We start from the raw sequence: 18,161 nt of genomic DNA on the forward strand, positions 1-18,161 counted from the left end.
GGAGGGCAGGTGAGTTATGTGCTGTTTTTGTTTTATCTGCTGTGCAGGGGGGGGGGGGGACCATCTATAAGGGGGGGGGGGGAAGAGGGGGACCATCTATGAGAGGGGGACCATCTATAAGGGGGGGGGGAGAGGGGGACCATCTATAAGGGGGGGGAAGAGGGGGACCATCTATGAGAGGGGGAAGGGGACCATCTATAAGGGAGGGGGGAAAGAGGGGGACCGTCTATAAGGGAGGGGGGAGAGGGAAGAGGGGGACCATCTATAAGGGGGGGGAGAGGGAAGAGGGGGACCATCTATAAGGTGGGGGGGGGAAGAAGGGGACCATCTATAAGGGAGGGGGGAAGAGGGGGACCATCTATAAGGGGGGGGAGAGGGGGACCATCTTTAAATGAGTGGAAGAGGGGGACCATCTATGAGAGGGGGGCCATCTATAAGGTGGGGGGGGGGGGGAGAAGGGGACCATCTATAAGGGAGAGGGAAGAGGAGGACCATCTATAAGGGGGGGGGAAGGGGGGCATCTATAAGGGAGGGGGGAAAGAGGGGGACCGTCTATAAGGGCGGGGACCATCTATAAGGGAGGGGGGAGAGGGAAGAGGGGGACCATCTATAAGGGAGGGGGGAAAGAGGGGGACCATCTATAAGGGGGGGCATCTATAAGGGAGGGGGACCATCTATAAGGGGGGGGGGGGAAGAGGGGGACCATCTATAAGGGGGGGAGAGGGGGACCATCTCCTAAAAGATCAGCACCCTCCTCTCCTGACATCCTCTGTGCAGCTGTCACCTCTCCTAAAAGATCACCCTCCTCTCCTGACATCCTCTGTGCTGCTGGGACTTCTCCTATAGGATTAGCACCCTCCTCTCCTGACATCCTCTGTGCTGCTGGGACTTCTCCTATAGGATTAGCACCCTCCTCTCCTGACATCCTCTGTGCTGCTGGGACCTCTCCTATAGGATTAGCACCCTCCTCTCCTGACATCCTCTGTGCTGCTGGGACCTCTCCTATAGGATTAGCACCCTCCTCTCCTGACATCCTCTGTGCTGCTGGGACCTCTCCTATAGGATTAGCACCCTCCTCTCCTGACATCCTCTGTGCTGCTGGGACCTCTCCTATAGGATTAGCACCCTCCTCTCCTGACATCCTCTGTGCTGCTGGGACCTCTCCTATAGGATTAGCACCCTCCTCTCCTGACATCCTCTGTGCTGCTGGGACCTCTCCTATAGGATTAGCACCCTCCTCTCCTGACCTCTTCTGTGCTGTTGGGACTTCTCCTATAGGATTAGCACCCTCCTCTCCTGACATCCTCTGTGCTGCTGGGACCTCTCCTATAGTATCAGCCCCCTCCTCTCCTGACATCCTCTGTGCTGTTGGGACTTCTCCTATAGGATTAGCACCCTCCTCTCCTGACATCCTCTGTGCTGCTGGGACCTCTCCTATAGGATTAGCACCCTCCTCTCCTGACATCCTCTGTGCTGCTGGGACCTCTCCTATAGGATTAGCCCCCTCCTCTCCTGACATCCTCTGTGCAGCAAGGGACCAAACATTATGTTTATTGGGGACAGCAGTGGGGGGGGGGGGCAGTAGTGGATTATAATGTGGGCGGATTGACTATCATTCTATAGTTCGCCTCGGGCAGCAGAGAGGCTAGAATCACCCCTGGCCGCGCTGTAGTAACAGCACTGTGCGGGGGGACTCCGGTACATGAATCCCACGTGGGAATGCAGCCTCAGTATACTGGATTTGGTCAGTGACAATATGGTGGTGATGGTAGTGGTTGTGGTGTGGCGGTAACATTTCCTTCCTATATACTGGTAATATTGGTCTCAGTGTACAGGATTTGGTCAGTAACAGTATAGCGGTAATATATATGGTGATAATATTTCCTCTTCCTATATGCTGGTGTTATTGGTAATATCTGTCATGGTGTGTGTGTGTGTGTGTGTATATATATATATATATATATATATATATACCAATAGCATCACTTGGTTGTGAAAGGGGGGGGGGGGCCCAAGTTGGCCTCTCGCACCAGGGCCCAGGAGACATTAGCTACACCCCTGGCTATATACATGAACAGTATACACACTCCTACAGTATACACACCTATATACATGAACAGTATACACACACGTACAATATATACATATACAGTATACACAGACACAACTACATTATATACATGAACAGTATACACACACCCCTACAGTATACACACCTATATACATGAACAGTATAAACACGTACAGTATATACGGTATATACATATACAGTATATACACCTGTATCCATGAGACAATACATGACTGAAATTATGTATTTTTGGGTGGCCATGGGCCCCCCAGGAGCTCAGGGCCCCGGGCTGCTGCCCGAAATGGACCTATTATAATCCGCTACTGCACAAATATGTAACGAGGTGAGAGGAAGGTATGAGAACTCCTGACTAAGGGATAGTCTCTCTATGGTGCTTACCACCAGCCTACCTCCCACCAATAAAGACACAACACATTGTTGGAAGGAAAGGCCACAGCAGCCCCTTCATTTATTTACCATAAAATAACTTAAAAATAAAGTAAAATAAAATATTTGTACAAATAAGTTTACGACATCTTTTCAAACCACCCCAGGGACCCAACTATGACTGGGTAACACCCCAGCCCCAAATTACAGTTTACCATATAAGGTATAATATATATGAGGAGAATGTATGCCTCCTCCCATCCAGAAAATGACGCATTGCCGAAACCTTCAAAAGCCCCTCCCACTTAGGCCATGGCGACCATTCATGACACCTCACTCATGGTCGACCCTCCACAACTCCAATGCTCGTTCGATACCATCCCAGATCCCCAGGTTCCACATATCTTCCCCAATAGCATTAAGATGCACTCCATCATTACTCAGTGGCTCCCTCATCCAACTCTCTATGCCGGACCACTATACCCCCATTCCTGGCCACAAACCTCCCCACCACCTTATTGATCTTGATCCTGGCCTTATTGACCTAGCTTTCCTCCACGTCCTCCTGGTGACTATGTCTGACCACACTGTATTGATCCCTGGGAAGAATGTCACAGCAATAATCAATACAATAATACACCTAATCAAGAAAATTCACTGCAAAGAAAAAGAGTGTACTGTCTAAAATTTAACTTTTAATAGAACCATTTAAAAGCATATATATCCAAACAATTATCATTATAAAATAAGACCATGCCACTCAGCGGCATTAAACAAGCCTGTGTGGGGGGACACTAAGATAGAAATTATAGGGAGTGTACTTACAGTTTGGTGTCTTCAGGGCTAGCCAGCCCTATGATAAGAGACACTAAGGGAATAAAAATCCCACAGTATTAGAGATTCTATACTGTACCTCAAAAATTAAAAGGTACTTGATAGCTGGGACAATGCCCTAGAGATTCCTGCCTATCATACACTGACCCTATTCTGTCCCTTTCCCAAGACACAATAATAACAACATAATTCAGAACATAATTCAGTTAATTGTTCTGAGAAAATGTCAGTGGGGTCAGTTTCGAGAATCCTGTAAGTGCTTCTGTCCTTCAATAGGTCCATGCACATCATCTTGTAATCATTGGGGGTCAGCAGAACCCGATTTCCCCCAGACATATATGGGAATATCATGATGGGGACCCTAGAGTATTACGTTTCTCCATAATAGAAGTAGTCAGACCGGGGGTACGGCGAGGTGATTGGGACTGCAAGATTCTGCAAAAAGAGTGCCAGTGGATTTTCAGGTTTAAGTCCACATATCCAGGTGGACTGAATGAAGCGTTAAATTATAATGTATTTATCTAATTTAGGATTCTCCTTCAGGCTTAGCTACAAGGTCATTCATTTAGGGAAATAATTGTATTGCCTGGTTACCACTACACCCGGCTATATTCGGGTGTTCATCTCTGTATATATCTTTTGTTTTGTTTATTTCTATGTCATCACATATTATTTGTTCTACTCTCCCCTACATTATTGCAGTGCATTCATATGCAGACTTACTATATAGGTGATACCAGTGGTAACTACATAATAGTATGCGCTAGCATGTATCATGTATCTTTATTGCCACTAGACAGGAATTTTGCGTGTCACTTATGCGTTCCAGCAACGTAATTTCACATGAGACGTAAGTGATGTCATCATTGCGCTGCGTTGGCGGACTTCTCATCTGCATTTACATATGCGGTAGTGACGTCTGCGTGCCATTAAAGGTGCCGGAAATATCAGGGCGTGCGTTCCAGCTGATAGCAGGCGTGCGTTCCAGCTGGGTGCGCACGCGTGGGGCACCGTGTACATTTACGTCTTGGCAGAAGCTGATTGATGTAAGTAAAGCACTATTTCTTATGTGTATGGATTTGCCTGCGATGGTGATTGGGGGGAGTGTTTAGCCATGCACTACTTATACCTGCTAGCAGCCTTAGTCTGGTGCTGCCCTCCATCTATGGCGCCAGTGTCCTGGTCGGGTATCATCTTAACCCCCAGGACGGTGATTGTAAGCCTCCTGATGAACTCCCCGCAATCTATCTGTTGAGGAGGGAATTGCATAGAGGCAATACGCATGGTGTGAACTGCGGTGTTAATACCTATGTGACCGCTACGATTCACACCTCTTTTTGACGGCCTTGTGTCTTGGGAAAGGGACAGAATAGGGTCAGTGTATGATAGGCAGGAATCTCTAGGGCATTGTCCCAGCTATGAAGTACCTTTTAATTTTTGAGGTACAGTATAGAATCTCTAATACTGTGGGATTTTTATTCCCTTAGTGTCTCTTATCATAGGGCTGGCTAGCCCTGAAGACACCAAACTAAGTACACTCCCTATAATTTCTATCTTAGTGTCCCCCCACACAGGCTTGTTTAATGCCGCTGAGTGGCATGGTCTTATTTTATAATGATAATTGTTTGGATATATATATGCTTTTAAATGGTTCTATTAAAAGTTAAATTTTAGACAGTACACTCTGATACCTGGGAAGGTAGACAATAGCCTGAGCAAGTCAAGCCTGATGTCCCTCATAATGGCTCTGGACGCCCATACCCCCAAATCTTGCAATGCCCCTCATTAAACTGCCAACAGCAGCCTTTGCCGACCGCAGCTGACCGCCCCAAGGGACTGACCCGACCCAGGATCCCTAGGTGCCGCCATCAGTCTCATCCACAAACCAATATCCTTGTGGTCCCTATGTATCGAAGGACGGACCACCTTGTGCTGGCGGAACTGCTCATCGTACCTGTGCCATGCATTCCCCCCATACACCCTGTATGCCTCTCCTATTGAGTCCAGATAACAGAAGGGCCTGGAACACTGCTCCGGAGCCTTCTCCCCCTTAACACTAGCTGATATAGCAAAGGCCTGTAGCCAGTTTGAAAACGTACACAGGATGAGATGCTCCTCCTCCTCTTTCTTACTTTCATCAGGTTTTACCCGACCCAGGTTAAACTTCTCCAGGGGGAGGTGGGAGAAAATCTCCACCTATTCCCTTTACCAAATACACTCCCTGACCTCCTACTTCAGGAGGCCCTCAAAGCAGACATAGACTTCGCCATCCACTGCCTTATCCGCTGCCGCCGGAGCCTTCCCTGCCCCCGCACCAGTTCCTTCAACCTTCCCAGCCACCGGACCACCAGCTGCTCCGGGACCTCCAGACTCCCCCTCCCCCCCCCCCAGACCCCAGAACCCCAGTACCCCACACTACTCCTGGGGAAGCCTGCGGAGGCACCGCGCCCTAACCTAGCAAAGCTTGAATCCCCTGCAAAAAAGCCTGCCCCCTGCCAAATTAAGTGTAACATCCCCCCCAGACCCTGTGTGTGATACAGTGGTGGTACACTCACCTGACCGTACCGCAGAGGACCCCGCGGCGGCCTTCGAAACACTGGATCTGGACGAGCCTGTTGCGACTTCTTGCTCCTGGACCGCAGACCCGGGCCAAGCTGCACTGCTGCCGTCTCCTCTTGCCACGCTGCACTAGGAATTCTGACCACCGAGATCAGGCCAGGCTGTTCCTCACCATGGCCCGCAAGGGGGCGACAGGGGCCCCTCATCATTGTCTTGTGCCTGGCCCTCCAGGCTGTCAGTGCTAAAGGCAGGGCTAGCTCTGCCCTCCCCATCATGGCGAACGTCATGCCCCTCACTGGCTTCCTTGTCGTCTCTGTCGGGACCCCCAGGACACTTGCCTTGGTGTTCTCCCCCCAGCCTGTACCAAGGCTGAAGGAGCGGAAGCTGCAGCCGAGCTCCCAGCCTCCTCCTGTCACTGGCCACTACCAGGTCCGCAGGTCCCTCAGTGCAGCGGCCTGTGCAGACACCCCTGCCAACCCCCTCCCGGTCCGCCTCGGAGCTAAAGGGGTTAATTCGTCCACTGCTCTGCTCCCCAAGCGAGGGGCCATCCCCCTGCTAGAAGACGCAGCAAGGGGAACAGCCGCAGACTCCACACGGCAGCTGCGATGTCCGGAGTACGTGTCAGAGGCCGGAGCCCGTGTCCTCAAACCCGCCGCTCCCTGTCGCTGGCTGGAATTCCTCCTCTTCCTCCTTACCGAGGCTGGAGGGTGCTGGGCAGGTGTGGAGGGTCCGGAGGAGGGCTCCTTCTACGGCGCCGGGAGCACAGGGCAACTTCCGGACTCAGCAGTTCAGGGGGCCTAGAACGGCGTGCCCTGGTCCTTATGCCAGGGTGGACATCAGGGGGGGGGGGAGGATAAAACAAATAACATGCTCTCACCTCCCCGGCTCCAGCGCTGGGGGTCGCATAGCTCTGGTCACCGGCTGCTGACTGACTGAGCGGGAAACTAGGGAGAACATCATGGAGTCAGATGAGACCAAAATACAACTTTTTGGTATCAACTCCCCTCACCGTGTTTGGAGGAAGAAGATGGATGTGTTATCAGGGCAGGATGAGTATACTTATTTCAGTATAAGTGGGATCAGGGCAGGATGAATATGCCCAGGGAAAAATAGCACCCACATGTACAGAGCAGAGAGCTGGAGGCAAACGATATTGTACACTGTAAAGTGACAGACCAGCCCGAGAAGTTCAGGGTAATAGCAAGCTTAGTGTCCAAAATGATATGCCTTAAGGATCTTTGTGAAAAAAGTGACCTAGCAGCATAGGCGTGCGACTGGGGCGGGACGAGCGTGCGACAAGCAGGGATAGAGATGAAAGTGTGTGGGGGGGGCACAGGGAGGCTTTACAGCACATGGGACACCCCTCTGACAGTTTGCACCCTCTGCTTAAATCCCCCCAATGAAAACTATAAAAAATAAACATCACGGAGCAAAACCCGTTCTCCTCATGTGTAGAGAGAAGAGAAGGTCTAGGCCATCGGTCTCCAAATTGTGACCCTTCAGCTGTTGCAAAACTACATTTCCCATCATGCCTGGACAGTCAAATCCAAAGCTTTAGCTGTCAAGGCATGATGGGAGTTGTAGTTTTGCAACAGCTGGAGGGCCACAATTTGGAGACCCATGGTCTAGGCGGACCTGGTACTGCTGTATTGGCCCTGCCCCACACAATTACCCTCAGATTTACAGTAAACACAGGAAAAATTATTGCCCCACAGAATTACGTAATTGCATTTTTTATCATTTTTTATCCCATCATTTCTTTCTTTCTTTTAGTTGATGTGGCCATTGATGCGCAATGTCTAACCAGAGGAAGAGGCGGATTGGCGTTGTGGGCTATGGTCATGTTGGTAGGTATCACCAGTACCGGGAGCTATCAGTGCTGAGAGGTTTTGTCGGGTCACAGTCCACTGACTCAACTCAACAGTCGCTGACTCAACAATGGAAACGGATAATCTAGTCCTCTCTGACGTACAAGCCCCAGCAGGTTCTTGAGATGACAGTGCCCTTAGATGTGTCCTTAGAGGAGGTCCCAGGACGAAGGAGCACTGCACCTATCCTGTCTGGGTAGTCCAGCATCCTCCTGCGGGCACGGCCTGTATTCCATAGGGGACTGCACCTATCCTGTCTGGGTAGTCCAGCATCCTCCTGCGGGCACGGCCTGTATTCCATAGGGGACTGCACCTATCCTGTCTGGGTAGTCCAGCATCCTCCTGCGGGCACGGCCTGTATTCCATAGGGGACTGCACCTATCCTGTCTGGGTAGTCCAGCATCCTCCTGCGGGCACGGCCTGTATTCCATAGGGGACTGCACCTATCCTGTCTGGGTAGTCCAGCATCCTCCTGCGGGCACGGCCTGTATTCCATAGGGGACTGCACCTATCCTGTCTGGGTAGTCCAGCATCCTCCTGCGGGCACGGCCTGTATTCCATAGGGGACTGCACCTATCCTGTCTGGGTAGTCCAGCATCCTCCTGCGGGCACGGCCTGTATTCCATAGGGGACTGCACCTATCCTGTCTGGGTAGTCCAGCATCCTCCTGCGGGCACGGCCTGTATTCCATAGGGGACTGCACCTATCCTGTCTGGGTAGTCCAGCATCCTCCTGCAGGCACGGCCTGTATTCCATAGGGGACTGCACCTATCCTGTCTGGGTAGTCCAGCATCCTCCTGCGGGCACGGCCTGTATTCCATAGGGGACTGCACCTATCCTGTCTGGGTAGTCCAGCATCCTCCTGCGGGCACGGCCTGTATTCCATAGGGGACTGCACCTATCCTGTCTGGGTAGTCCAGCATCCTCCTGCGGGCATAGCCTGTATTCCATAGGGGACTGCACCTATCCTATCTCGGTCATGCATGGTAAAATCTTCATGGCATTGTGTGAAAAACTACAACACTTATAACCTCTCTTCACACTACGGGAACATCTCTTAATTTCAAAGTGCAAAACTTTAAGCAACTCAGTTTTTTGTAATTTCTTATCACAGGGAGCTGAGCCATGCCGCTCCCTCTTTCAGTCAGGGATTATGTGGACTGTGTCTCCAAAATTTAAGAGATTATCCAAGATCACAAAAGCAATCTAATTATCTAATCTCTTCCAGTAAATAGATGGAGACCGGGCCCGGGATTTCACAACTGGGTGTAGCTAACCGCTTAACATTACCCGAGACAGCTGAGCAAGGATCAATGGAGTACGTCAGCTTACTGCTCTTTGCTCCACTGCAGACAGTCCGGTCATCCAAAGGATGTCCTGACTTGAGAAGAAGAATGGTCACCCCAGACATAGACAAGATTGGTCCCTTTGTGATACTGCAGACACCCCATCTTAGGGTCCTATTCCATGGGCCGAGGAGGGCTCGATCAAAGATGTAAACGAGCGGCGGTCTGCTAGATCGCCGCTCGTTTACTGGGCCTATTCCACGGCCCAATGATCGTTGAGCGAGGGCTGCAGGGACATCGTTACCGATGTCCTTGCAGCAGCAGTAATACTTTACCTGTCCAGGCTTCTTCTCCGCGCTGTCTTCATCCCACGGTCCTGCGCGCTCTATCTTCTGAATGCCCGGTCAGCCGACAGGCCACACTCAGCCAATCACAGGCCGCGGCGGTTCCGGCCTGTGATTGGCTGAGCGCTCTGTCAGCTGACCGGCCATTCAGAAGATAGAGCGTGGGACCCTGGGATGAAGACAGCGCGGAGAAGAAGCCTGGACAGGTAATGTATGATGATGCTGCTGCTGTCAAATCGTTAGTTGCCCGCCACGCACCACTATTCAACCGTAGCGATGCTCGGTGGGGGAACGATGATTTTAGGTCTGGCCCTAAATGAACAATCAGCCGATAACACGATCATCGGCTGATTGTTCTCTCTATTTCACCGAACGATAATCGCCCGAATCGGGCCAAATGGGGCCGATCCGGCCGATTATCGTTACTGTGGAATAGGGCCCTTAGGCTTTAGTAAAACACTGCTGGAGAAGACACTTTAGCCTATAGTCCCATGCAGGGGACCAGGCCTCTAGGCCAGGCCCTGGAGTAATTTCAGCAGGAACTAAGTCTCTGATACACACTTTCTTTGGAAAGTCCCCTGCTAGAGTCCTCCCAGCTCACCTCATATTATATGCTACAGAGGAACCCTAGGATAGGCCAGGAACTTGTTGGAAGCACTGAGCCCTAACATCTGATAGGTGTAGTTCTGTGTGGTACCAGCTCAAGGATTGGACACTTAGCATATCACATAACAGTAGCATGAACAAGAATCAGTAGCACATAAGTTAACCCCTTTGGCAGATACCTCCTTCAGCTATGCTAAGTGCGAAGAATATAGTGAGATATCAAGTGGTGGGAGCAGTGAATTACAGGCCTTCAGCCCAGAGCATTCCTTACACTGGTACCTAACGACAGGTGGTCAGAGACAGTAGTGGCACACCCGCTCTAGTACACTGGTACATGTCAGGCAGACACTATGCCCATAGGACCCCAGGGTCTAGCCGTTGCGCTCCAGTAGCCGTAACACCAACATCCATAGAGATCTATAAGTACCATCTGGCCCCACCATACCAGCTATATAGCCCTCTCATGACCATGGCATGATCAGATGTTTCATGTCAATACACCAACATGGATCCTTTTGACCCACCAAAAGACCCCACAGACCTTCATCTACAGAATAGTGGCCTATGACTCGATTATCTCCCTTTGGACTACCATGAATAGAAATCTATCAGAAAAGCTGGCGGTCTGACGCAAGTAGACTGGATGCCCATCAACATATTCTAGTAGTTTCATGCTAACTCATCCTCAATGCAAGGGAAAGGCCTTGACCTCACGTTTTATCTATGTAGGGGTCTACCTGGTGAATCAAATACAAAAAGAAGGAGATGAGAACAATGTGGAGCTGGCATTTGTGTGGAACCGGACCAAGGAGAAGATGGAACACACCGTAGAGCCCAGTCTACAACTTCACAACCTGGAGGATTTCAAGGAAAGGTATCTTTTTTTTAAAACTCATTTTATTGAAAACTGTTGCATGTAAATAGACAAAAGAAATAAAGGACAAAAGTCCATAAAATGTTCACAAAGTGCGTTATGTAGAGCACATACACATTTCTTCAAGTACAGAAGTCTTAGTGAGTTAGGGTTTGTGCACACTGAGGATTACAGACGGAACATCCATCACGTAATCCTCAGCTCGCGTGCGTGACAATTCCTTCTGACAATATGCAGACTGCTCTAATAATTGATTCAATGTGATAATTTGTTTATGTTTTAAGCAAAACCATGAAAAACGCGATTCCAAAACCACTCTCCTCAAGATGGGGCGTCTTCAGGTTTAAAGCCTAGGGCAGCAGCTGTTAATACGGCCCTGGGTCTCTGTATTCCAGCTAGGCCTCTAAGGGTCCAGGGAAGACGCTCTCTGGGGAGAATCGGCCATCACTTCCCAAATTTTCTTTTCGGGCAGCCTATGTTTTGGTTTACCACTTTTTATAGTGTCAAGCAACCTTTAATAATAACCAGAAGATCGTCAACCATCCATTTTAAGACTATCGTTTTACATGATTCCCTTAAGAATATATGTGTATAGGGCAGCAAGTATTCCAGCAGTCCAAACAAGGATATCTTTACACTCGCCGAGACCGGCCTTTCCAATAGGTATGTTTCCTTAATCAGAGACGGACAGCACAGCCATAATGGAATCAGTCACCTCCTTCCGGGGAATAGGCGGGCACAGCCATAATAATAGAATCAGTCACCTCCTTCTGGGGAATAGGCGGGCACAGCCATAATAATAGAATCAGTCACCTCCTTCCGGGGAATAGGCGGGCACAGCCATAATAATATCACTGACCTCCTTCCGGGGAATAGGCGGGCACAGCCATAATAATAGAATCAGTCACCTCCTTCCGGGGAATAGGCGGGCACAGCCATAATAATAGAATCAGTCACCTCCTTCTGGGGAATAGGCGGGCACAGCCATAATAATAGAATCAGTCACCTCCTTCTGGGGAATAGGCGGGCACAGCCATAATAATAGAATCACTGACCTCCTTCTGGGGAATAGGCGGGCACAGCCATAATAATAGAATCAGTCACCTCCTTCCGGGGAATAGGCGGGCACAGCCATAATGGAATCAGTCACCTCCTTCCGGGGAATAGGCGGGCACAGCCATAATAATAGAATCACTGACCTCCTTCCGGGGAATAGGCGGGCACAGCCATAATAATAGTATCAGTCACCTCCTTCCGGGGAATAGGCGGGCACAGCCATAATAATAGAATCAGTCACCTCCTTCCGGGGAATAGGCGGGCACAGCCATAATAATAGAATCAGTCACCTCCTTCTGGGGAATAGGCGGGCACAGCCATAATAATAGTATCAGTCACCTCCTTCCGGGGAATAGGCGGGCACAGCCATAATAATAGAATCACTGACCTCCTACCGGGGAATAGGCGGGCACAGCCATAATAATAGTATCAGTCACCTCCTTCCGGGGAATAGGCGGGCACAGCCATAATAATAGAATCAGTCACCTCCTTCCGGGGAATAGGCGGGCACAGCCATAATAATAGAATCAGTCACCTCCTACCGGGGGAATAGGCGGGCACAGCCATAATAATAGAATCACTGACCTCCTTCCGGGGAATAGGCGGGCACAGCCATAATAATAGAATCAGTCACCTCCTTCTGGGGAATAGGCGGGCACAGCCATAATAATAGAATCAGTCACCTCCTTCCGGGGAATAGGCGGGCACAGCCATAATAATAGAATCACTGACCTCCTTCCGGGGAATAGGCGGGCACAGCCATAATAATAGTATCACTGACCTCCTTCCGGGGAATAGGCGGGCACAGCCATAATAATAGAATCAGTCACCTCCTTCCTGGGGAATAGGCGGGCACAGCCATAATAATAGTATCAGTCACCTCCTTCCGGGGAATAGGCGGGTACAGCCATAATAATAGAATCAGTCACCTCCTACCGGGGAATAGGCGGGCACAGCCATAATAATAGTATCAGTCACCTCCTTCCGGGGAATAGGCGGGCACAGCCATAATAATAGAATCACTGACCTCCTTCCGGGGAATAGGCGGGCACAGCCATAATAATAGAATCACTGACCTCCTACCGGGGAATAGGCGGGCACAGCTATAATAATAGTATCAGTCACCTCCTTCCGGGGAATAGGCGGGCACAGCCATAATAATAGAATCACTGACCTCCTTCCGGGGAATAGGCGGGCACAGCCATAATAATAGTATCAGTCACCTCCTTCCGGGGAATAGGCGGGTACAGCCATAATAATAGAATCAGTCACCTCCTTCCAGGGGAATAGGCGGGCACAGCCATAATAATAGAATCACTGACCTCCTTCCGGGGGAATAGGTGGGCACAGCCATAATAATGGAATCAGTCACCTCCTTCCGGGGAATAGGCGGGCACAGCCATAATAATAGAATCAGTCACCTCCTTCCGGGGAATAGGCGGGCACAGCCATAATAATAGAATCAGTCACCTCCTTCCGGGGAATAGGCGGGCACAGCCATAATAATAGAATCACTGACCTCCTACCGGGGAATAGGCGGGCACAGCCATAATAATAGAATCAGTCACCTCCTTCGGGGAATAGGCGGGCACAGCCATAATAATAGAATCTGTCACCTCCTTCCGGGGGAATAGGCGGGCACTGCCATAATAATAGAATCACTGACCTCCTTCCGGGGGAATAGGCGGGCACAGCCATAATAATAGAATCACTGACCTCCTTCCGGGGGAATAGGCGGGCACAGCCATAATAATAGAATCAGTAACCTCCTTCCGGGGAATAGGCGGGCACAGCCATAATAATAGAATCAGTCACCTCCTTCCGGGGAATAGGCGGGCACAGCCATAATAATAGAATCAGTCACCTCCTTCCGGGGAATAGGCGGGCACAGCCATAATAATAGAATCAGTCACCTCCTTCCGGGGAATAGGCGGGCACAGCCATAATAATAGAATCAGTCACCTCCTTCCGGGGAATAGGCGGGCACAGCCATAATAATAGAATCACTGACCTCCTTCCGGGGAATAGGCGGGCACAACCATAATAATATCACTGACCTACTTCCGGGGAATAGGCGGGCACAGCCATAATAATAGTATCAGTCACCTCCTTCCGGGGAATAGGCGGGCACAGCCATAATAATAGAATCACTGACCTCCTACCGGGGAATAGGCGGGCACAGCCATAATAATAGAATCTTTCACCTCCTTCCGGGGGAATAGGCGGGCGCAGCCATAATAATAGAATCTTTCACCTCCTTCTGGGGGAATAGGCGGGCACAGCCATAATAATAGAATCAGTCACCTCCTTCCAGGGGAATAGGCGGGCACAGCCATAATAATAGTATCACTGACCTCCTTCCGGGGAATAGGCGGGCACAGCCATAATAATAGAATCAGTCACCTCCTTCCGGGGAATAGGCGGGCACAGCCATAATAATAGAATCAGTCACCTCCTTCCAGGGAATAGGTGGGCACAGCCATAATAATAGAATCAGTCACCTCCTACCGGGGAATAGGCGGGCACAGCCATAATAATAGAATCTGTCACCTCCCTCCGGGGAATAGGCGGGCACAGCCATAATAATATCACTGACCTCCTTCTGGGGAATAGGCGGGCACAGCCATAATAATAGTATCAGTCACCTCCTTCCGGGGAATAGGCGGGCACAGCCATAATAATAGAATCACTGACCTCCTTCCGGGGAATAGGCGGGCACAGCCATAATAATAGAATCACTGACCTCCTACCGGGGAATAGGCGGGTACAGCCATAATAATAGAATCAGTCACCTCCTTCCGGGGAATAGGCGGGCACAACCATAATAATAGTATCAGTCACCTCCTTCCGGGGAATAGGCGGGCACAGCCATAATAATAGAATCATTGACCTCCTTCTGGGGAATAGGCGGGCACAGCCATAATAATAGAATCAGTCACCTCCTTCCGGGGAATAGGCGGGCACAGCCATAATAATAGAATCACTGACCTCCTTCCGGGGAATAGGCGGGCACAGCCATAATAATAGAATCAGTCACCTCCTTCCGGGGGAATAGGCGGGCACAGCCATAATAATAGAATCACTGACCTCCTTCCGGGGGAATAGGCGGGCACAGCCATAATAATAGTATCAGTCACCTCCTACCGGGGAATAGGCGGGCACAGCCATAATAATAGTATCAGTCACCTCCTTCCGGGGAATAGGCGGGCACAGCCATAATAATAGAATCAGTCACCTCCTTCCGGGGAATAGGCGGGTACAGCCATAATAATAGAATCACTGACCTCCTTCCGGGGAATAGGCGGGCACAGCCATAATAATAGAATCACTGACCTCCTTCCGGGGAATAGGCGGGCACAGCCATAATAATAGAATCAGTCACCTCCTTCCGGGGAATAGGCGGGCACAGCCATAATAATAGAATCACTGACCTACTTCCGGGGAATAGGCGGGCACAGCCATAATAATGGAATCAGTCACCTCCTTCCGGGGAATAGGCGGGCACAGCCATAATAATAGAATCACTGACCTCCTACCGGGGAATAGGCGGGCACAGCCATAATAATAAAATCACTGACCTCCTACCGGGGAATAGGCGGGCACAGCCATAATAATAGAATCACTGACCTCCTTCCGGGGAATAGGCGGGCACAGCCATAATAATAGAATCAGTCACCTCCTTCCGGGGAATAGGCGGGCACAGCCATAATAATAGAATCAGTCACCTCCTTCCGGGGAATAGGCGGGCACAGCCATAATAATAGAATCACTGACCTCCTTCCCGGGAATAGGCGGGCACAGCCATAATAATAGTATCAGTCACCTCCTTCCGGGGAATAGGCGGGCACAGCCATAATAATATCACTGACCTCCTTCCCGGGAATAGGCGGGCACAGCCATAATAATAGTATCAGTCACCTCCTTCCGGGGAATAGGCGGGCACAGCCATAATAATAGTATCAGTCCCCTCCTTCCGGGGAATAGGCGGGCACAGCCATAATAATAGTATCAGTCACCTCCTTCCGGGGAATAGGCGGGCACAGCCATAATAATAGTATCACTGACCTCCTACCGGGGAATAGGCGGGCACAGCCATAATAATAGAATCACTGACCTCCTTCTGGGGAATAGGCGGGCACAGCCATAATAATAGAATCACTGACCTCCTTCCGGGGAATAGGCGGGCACAGCCATAATAATAGAATCACTGACCTCCTTCCGGGGAATAGGCGGGCACAGCCATAATAATAGAATCAGTCACCTCCTTCCGGGGAATAGGCGGGCACAGCCATAATAATAGAATCACTGACCTACTTCCGGGGAATAGGCGGGCACAGCCATAATAATGGAATCAGTCACCTCCTTCCGGGGAATAGGCGGGCACAGCCATAATAATAGAATCACTGACCTCCTACCGGGGAATAGGCGGGCACAGCCATAATAATAGATCACGTGACCTCCTACCGGGGAATAGGCGGGCACAGCCATAATAATAGTAATCAGTCACCTCCTTCCGGGGAATAGGCGGGCACAGCCATAATAATAGAATCACTGACCTCCTTCCGGGGAATAGGCGGGCACAGCCATAATAATAGAATCACTGACCTCCTTCCCGGGAATAGGCGGGCACAGCCATAATAATAGTATCAGTCACCTCCTTCCGGGGAATAGGCGGGCACAGCCATAATAATATCACTGACCTCCTTCCCGGGAATAGGCGGGCACAGCCATAATAATAGTATCAGTCACCTCCTTCCGGGGAATAGGCGGGCACAGCCATAATAATAGAATCACTGACCTCCTTCCGGGGAATAGGCGGGCACAGCCATAATAATAGAATCAGTCACCTCCTTCCGGGGAATAGGCGGGCACAGCCATAATAATAGAATCAGTCACCTCCTTCCGGGGGAATAGGCGGGCACAGCCATAATAATAGTATCAGTCACCTCCTTCCGGGGAATAGGCGGGCACAGCCATAATAATAGAATCAGTCACCTCCTTCCGGGGAATAGGCGGGCACAGCCATAATAATAGAATCAGTCACCTCCTTCCGGGGGAATAGGCGGGCACAGCCCATAATAATAGTATCAGTCACCTCCTTCCGGGGAATAGGCGGGCACAGCCATAATAAATAGAATCACTGACCTCCTTCCGGGGAATAGGCGGGCACAGCCATAATAATAGAATCAGTCACCTCCTTCCGGGGAAATAGGCGGGCACAGCCATAATAATAGAATCATGTCACCTCCTTCCGGGGAATAGGCGGGCACAGCCATAATAATAGTAATCAGTCCACCTCCTTCCGGGGAATAGGCGGGCACAGCCATAATAATAGAATCACTGACCTCCTTCCGGGGAATAGGCGGGCACAGCCATAATAATAGAATCAGTCACCTCCTTCCGGGGAATAGGCGGGCACAGCCATAATAATAGAATCACTGACCTCCTACCGGGGAATAGGCGGGCACAGCCATAATAATAGAATCACTGACCTCCTACCGGGGAATAGGCGGGCACAGCCATAATAATAGTATCAGTCACCTCCTTCCGGGGAATAGGCGGGCACAGCCATAATAATAGAATCACTGACCTCCTTCCGGGGAATAGGCGGGCACAGCCATAATAATAGAATCACTGACCTCCTTCCCGGGAATAGGCGGGCACAGCCATAATAATAGTATCAGTCACCTCCTTCCGGGGAATAGGCGGGCACAGCCATAATAATATCACTGACCTCCTTCCGGGAATAGGCGGGCACAGCCATAATAATAGTATCACTCACCTCCTTCCGGGGAATAGGCGGGCACAGCCATAATATAGAATCACTGACCTCCTTCCGGGGAATAGGCGGGCACAGCCATAATAATAGAATCAGTCACCTCCTTCCGGGGAATAGGCGGGCACAGCCATAATATAGAATCAGTCACCTCCTTCCGGGGAATAGGCGGGCACAGCCATAATAATAGTATCAGTCACCTCCTTCCGGGGAATAGGCGGGCACAGCCATAATAATAGAATCAGTCACCTCCTTCCGGGGAATAGGCGGGCACAGCCATAATAATAGAATCAGTCACCTCCTTCCGGGGGAATAGGCGGGCACAGCCATAATAATAGTATCAGTCACCTCCTTCCGGGGAATAGGCGGGCACAGCCATAATAATAGAATCACTGACCTCCTTCCGGGGAATAGGCGGGCACAGCCATAATAATAGAATCAGTCACCTCCTTCCGGGGAATAGGCGGGCACAGCCATAATAATAGTATCACTGACCTCCT

General features: G+C 50.3%; 1 protein-coding gene across 4 annotated transcripts in view; it reads left to right on the forward strand.

Annotated features, from left to right (window-relative positions):
- ASPDH (aspartate dehydrogenase domain containing) overlaps window positions 1-18,161 on the forward strand; it is a 97,285-nt gene that overhangs the window by 4,672 nt on the left and 74,452 nt on the right. For all 4 annotated transcript variants that reach the window (XM_069950013.1, XM_069950016.1, XM_069950014.1 and 1 more), the window contains 2 exons: window positions 7,625-7,698; window positions 10,685-10,829. In XM_069950013.1, coding sequence (XP_069806114.1) covers window positions 7,647-7,698; window positions 10,685-10,829 — 197 coding nt within the window. In that variant the 5' untranslated portion in view covers window positions 7,625-7,646. The remainder of the gene's footprint in view (window positions 1-7,624; window positions 7,699-10,684; window positions 10,830-18,161) is intronic.

The sequence above is a fragment of the Dendropsophus ebraccatus genome, chromosome 13 (assembly GCF_027789765.1).
Source record: "Dendropsophus ebraccatus isolate aDenEbr1 chromosome 13, aDenEbr1.pat, whole genome shotgun sequence".
Classification (NCBI taxonomy): Eukaryota; Metazoa; Chordata; class Amphibia; order Anura; family Hylidae; genus Dendropsophus; species Dendropsophus ebraccatus.